Here is a 6,000-nt window from a genome sequence, read left to right as displayed (position 1 = left end):
GTCTCATATCTTCAGGGGGTTTCTTGGTCAATGATTCCTGAAGACTGGAGTCCTCCGGCAGGCCCATCCTGAAAGTGCTAGCGGCAATCTTTTTGTTCCCTCCGCCAATCTCATTGTAAAGCTCTTAATACCGGGCGGCGTAACTATGGAGGGTCTCTCCTACCTTCATCTTCATGGACTCGGCTGCAAGTCACAAACCGTATCCCGAACTCTTGTATCAACTCGGCGAAGTTGTGAATAGATCCCTTTCATAAACCATTGAACCACGTCAGTGCGGTAAGGCCGAGGCTCGAGGGAAAAACCTTACACATCAGCGCGTCATTGTGGGTATGCAAGGACATCATCTGGATATAGTGGCTAACGTGTTCTATGGGGTCAGTTTACTGTCGTATGAGTTGAACAGGGTCGCATGAACCTGTCCGGCATTGGTGCCCGTTCGATGCCGGCCGAAAACAGTGACCTCTCAGCTTTCCGTAGCACATGACTCATCATATCCATGGCCGCATTACGGGGACGTCGCTCTTCGGGGGAATCCGAGCCTCGGTCCGCATACCCCTTCGACTGCGAACGATCTCGATGGCTATGGGATTCTCGCGAATGGGAATGCTCTCTTTGCCAACGAGATTCCTGTGAATGGACCGCTCGCGGCGGCGGTTGGATCTAGACTGATTGGACCCTGCCCCCTGATTATTTCCCCAGCATCGGACCTTCTTCCTCGATCATCCCGGGCCCTTCTGTGGTGCATATTCTCTGCTTCCAGCTCCAAATCCCTCACCAACCTGCGCAACCGTTCAAGCTCTTCGTCTCTGTCATCGCGCAGTCTGTGCCCTGATGCTACTGACGCCATTCGCTGTGTTTGGAAAGATCCCTCACCGAGACTGGACCTTTCTTCCTCCCGTTCGTGGTTTCTATCTTTTAGCCGCTTCTGCCTTCGTTCTCGCCAGGAAGATCCCCGTGAAGATCCTGTCAAACCACTTTTCGCACCACTAATGGAATGTCTCCCGGCCATTTCCTCGTACGAGTCTTGTTGGAACTACAGCTTTGTAGGAGATTCCAACAGACGGCGCCAATTGTGCGCACTGAAAGCGAGACCACTAGACTAGGCAGAGGCTCACTTGGGCTGATAACTTATTTGTGTGGTGGGCTTGGGTTTCCTACATGGGGTAGTTCTCAATACTAAGACCCAATGAGGTCACTTTTCTCTCTTATCCTGCCAGAAACACTTCCCTCAGCGCTTGAAATCACTGAGCTTAAATATGTTTTTTTTTTTTTTTTTTTTGGTAAACTTAAATATGTTTCTATTAACTTATTGGTTTACACTTGATAGAGGAACGTGATTTTTTTGATTAATTCCTGCCAGCTATTTGATTTGCATTCACAGTTGAAGACAAGTACCGTGAACGTTTGTTGTCTTAATCACTTGAACGTGTAAATTTTCGTTGTAAATATGGAGTTGGAGTCTAGCAAGTAGTAGCTATTGACTCCGTGACCCTTACTATATGACTGAATGAAAGGATCATGCTAAAATTAAAAAGTAAAATCATATCTTGTCCCTGTATAACACCACTCACAGATTTTCACATCTACATATTATAGTAACTGACCATGAAATTTTTTGCAAATGTTCAGATGACAAACAACCTTGATACATCCACAGACTGAATAGAAAATCTTATCTCAGTTTTAGTGTGAATGATCTTTTTTCTGGTTAAAATTTTGGTTATTTTATAAGGAAAGAGGAAAAGAATATTTGATAAGTTATTATTAATAGAGCATAAAGTAAAACTCTCAAAATGGGACAAACGATTTTATTCTCCAAAGAGTCAAGGAAAACTTCCAAACTAACGAGACTCAAACACCACTTTCAAACACAGGATTCCTACTTTCATTTAATAATTTTCAATTATTCTCAAGACACGTATGGAAGACAGAATCATTAGATAAATTTATTGTACAAAATACTTGAAAATATTCCCCTCGGCCAATTTATTAGCCATAAACTTGTATATCTAAATTGCATTTCACGTCACCACTACTCATGGTGCCACTGATTTGTTGCTTCCTATGGGGTACCTGTTCAGAGCAAACTAGAATAAGAAAATGAAAGAATGCGTATGAATGGAATACAGGAAGGCATATAAATCTAACAATGACACTAAAACAACCATTCATGTTTGGTATTGCTTGTTAGTACAAGTTTCAGCATCAGTAAACTGCAACAAATAAATTGTGAGACATCACAGTAGTCAAAAGGTTGTCTAACAACACCATTTTCCAATGAGCTTTAGCTCAAACAATACCTCCTCTCATAAGAAAGGATGGAAGGTAAGGTCGAGCATTCAAAACTCACCAAGTGCATGCGTAAACTTACCAATTAAGATAAAAGCAACAAATTAATATTAAATAACAATAGCAAAATGTTGCAGACTCTATTTCTCGTTTTTCATACATAAGATTTGGGTATGAAAATAGGGGTAAGAGGTCAGCAAGGACAGAATGTATGCCTAGGAGACTTGATTCTAGGTCTGAAGTATAACACCAAGAAACAAAATACGAGGACAAATATTATGCTAAGCAATTAGCAGAGCAAAGGTCAGAACACTAACAAACTGCACACTTGCAATACCTCCCCACTTACAAACAAACATGGTTTTGAAGTTTGAATCATGTATTAAGTCATTGCAGCCTACAGCTCCAATTTTCTATATCAGTAGAGCTTTTGGACAAAGAAGATCCTGCAATATGCAGATGCTCCAACAAAATGAGCAATGAAGGTCATGTTTCATGTATGAGTTTCCTACAAGGCCTACCTCCAAGGATTTTGTTGAAATAATCAACACATATGGCCATGAAAGGAGTGAATGAAATCAGTTAATGATTTAAATCGATGCAATGGTGTTAAGTAGTCACTAACTCGACACACCTTATGCTACCCCCCTCTCCCCCATGCGCGCGCACACACACTCTTCAAGCATAAGAGGAAGGAGTTTCCTAATATATGTCCAGTTGGCATCACACAATAAATTGAATTCTAGATTACCTGAATACTATCATATAGATGTTCCTAACATTTGATTTTCTCTATAATCTACATACAACCATTGAGGAAAAAGGCAACTCTACTCTTTTAGGAAACCTTACCAGCAGAACTCTTGCTCCAGAGGACCTGACTATCAATAGCAGTGAGATGCTGATCATCAAGGCGCTTCCATGTTTTGATTGAATTGACTGCTCCCCAACCACCCTTTTCCATTTTCTCCAAATTCACTACCACCACTCTTGCTCTCCTTGCCCATCCAGCCAGCCCATAAGCATGGTATCCAAATCCCCCAGCATAACAGAGTTGTATACCAGTTAGCTTACCGCAGAAGTCATTGAGGTGATCATGGCCATTGAAAACAGCCTTCACGTCTCCTGCAGAGACCAATGTTGTGAAGAAGCCAGAGTTCACAGAAGCAGAGCTAATGCCTATGCCATCCTCCTGTTTCACACCAGTGAAGTTTGTTTTGTCTAAACTTTTTAGTTCCGGCAAAGGAATGTGAAAGTATGCCAGCCCAGGTGCAGGTCCTTTTTGGGCCTCTGGCTTGGCCGTGTATGCGCTCTGCAATGAAAAATGGGAAATGGTTAATACACAAGTGTCCATTTAGGCAAAAGCTAACTCTCTTCATCCTAATTTATATGTCTTGTTTTCAAATGGCATAATTATTAAAACAAAAGATAAAAGCATAGTGATAATCCTTACATGCCTTCTAGACTTGAATTTTTAAAGAACTTCCATTCTTATAAAGTGAACATGTATTTTGACGTGTCTCAAGAAAGGAAAGGACGCCATTTAAATTGGGATGGAGAGTGCATAAGATATAAACAAATAATTGTCTTAATTTGCCAATAATGAAAATTTATGCTCAGTAAGTACCTGAAGCCTTTTCGAAGTGCGTTCAAACCAAAATTGTTGAGAAGGTTTGATCCAACCATAGCCAGGGATGGAGGGAACCGTGGAGTAATCGCCACTGTCAAGGAAGTAGAGATTAAGAACAGACTTGTTTTCAAAGCTAGAGCCCTCAACTCCACCAACTTCCAGGTTGTAGTTTCCAAAGCCATCAATAACTTGTGCTTCCACTGGATTAACTAGAGACAGCGTGTTGTTTAACTTAACTATATGTTTCATTACTCCTTCCCTTGAGAGTGCAGATTCCTGATCATGGTTTCCCAAAACTGCAGCCCATGGAATATTAGATGAGATTGCTGGTGCAAATGCAGCATCCAAAGACTTAGCTGCATCTATGGAATCACTCGCAAAGATATTATCCCCTGTTACACAAAAGCAAATACTTCAATTGTTTGAACATGCTTAATAAGCTTAATAAAGTGTCATGGGTGGAATTTGTAAGCATAAAAGACTGCATTTTGTATTGCTATGTGCCCCCAAAGTAAAAGAGTTAAAAAGATTAAGGGAGTGTTTGGTAGAGTAGTTTGAAAATTGTTGTTTATAGTTTTTTAAAATACGTGTGGGTGAAAAAGTGTGTTGAAATGCATGAAATGCTGTTTAAAAACTAAAAAATGTTGTTTGAAAACACAAACCAAACGGGCCCTAAACATAGACCAGTAAGATTAAACTAACCCATCTTTCATATATTTTTCTTCCAAATAGTCATTAGATGCATACTTACCAATAATGTTCTGTTCCACCCAATGGCTTGAATTTTCCATTCCAATTAGTTAACCGGTACAAATCACCCTCTATTCCATCTCATTCCAAATTCCGGCCCATTTCACTCCATTTTACCTATTTCGGTTAATTCCACTAAATTTCACCCGATTTCAATTAGTATGTAAATAAATCATTTTTTTCCCTAAACCCTTTTTTTTTTTTTAATTACTTCACTTTTTGTTTTTGAGAAACTTCCATTATTTCACTTACATTTGGCATTTTATTATTATTATTTTATTTTAACAATGTGTTTTTCTTATTTACTTTTCTCACGTATGACATTTTTTTTCTTCATTAATAAACTCATGTGACATGATATATACTTATATTATGTAACGATGATATTAAGTAAGACATTATTTGGTTTTGAATTAATAATTTGATACGGTATAATTTCGTGTAATGTTGACTTAGGTGATATATATATATATATATATAAACATTAGTTGTATTCTAGAAATAGTACGCTAAAATAGATCAAATCCAAAGTGGGACCAGTACACACTCTCATACAACACACAAGACCCTTATCAAACGAAACCCATAATAGGGTATCACATGAAACATGCAATTGAATATACTCTCATGCTCAATACTTAAAAATGTAAATATTATAGAGAGAAAGAGAAAGGAGTTGGAAAACAAAAGAAAACAAAACAAAACAGGGAATACCAGTGAAAACAATGAGATCAGGCTTCTCAGCATGGATCATGCGCTCGAGAAAGGCAGTGGTGTTGAGGTCAGAGCAAGTGGCCATTTGCTCCGGAAACACATCCTTACAAGGCGTAGTCTTTCCATCCGCATAATGCATATCCGCCACTTGCAGTATCTTAAAGCTCCCACCTTTCCCAAACCGTAGCGGCTTCTTCTCAGCCAAGCTACAGATTGGAAACAAAATGAGACACAGCAGAACTACCTCCACGAAGAAATTTGAACCACCCACTTTCATTTTCTTTCTTGTTATAACTTTTGATTGATGATAGCGTTATTTGCTTTGTCTCTCCAACTCTCCCAGAAACTTTTCCTTCCCTTCTAAAATCTCACTTTGCTCTGCTGGGCTTTGAAGTAAGTCTCAGTGGTCATACATATATACTTATTAAACTCTGAAGTAAGTCTCAGTGGTCATACATATATACTTATTAAACTCATAATTGACTCCATCAAAGCCAATACAAGCAAGACTCCGTCAAAGTCCATACAAGCAACACGTATTGTGAAACCGAAGGGAAAGTTCCGAAGTTATATATAATACATGCAAGTCCTCTGTTCAGATCACTGCTTACGGTGTA

The 6,000-nt window shown here is 39.3% G+C and overlaps 1 protein-coding gene across 1 annotated transcript; it reads right to left on the bottom strand.

The window, feature by feature from the left end:
- Positions 1-1,738: 1,738 nt before the first annotated feature.
- LOC112038316 (probable inactive purple acid phosphatase 29) lies at positions 1,739-5,823 on the bottom strand. The gene is made up of 4 exons (XM_024071117.2): positions 5,384-5,823; positions 3,917-4,311; positions 3,142-3,601; positions 1,739-2,073 (listed from the first exon to the last, which is right to left on the bottom strand). Exons 1-4 carry the CDS (start codon positions 5,658-5,660, stop codon positions 2,063-2,065), a joined length of 1,143 nt encoding a protein of 380 aa, XP_023926885.1. The 5' UTR covers positions 5,661-5,823; the 3' UTR covers positions 1,739-2,062.
- Positions 5,824-6,000: the final 177 nt, after the last annotated feature.

Source organism: Quercus suber, unplaced genomic scaffold (assembly GCF_002906115.3).
Source record: "Quercus suber isolate HL8 unplaced genomic scaffold, Cork oak 2.0 scaffold_810, whole genome shotgun sequence".
NCBI classification, from domain to species: Eukaryota; Viridiplantae; Streptophyta; class Magnoliopsida; order Fagales; family Fagaceae; genus Quercus; species Quercus suber.
This window is presented reverse-complemented; position numbering and strand designations above follow the sequence as displayed.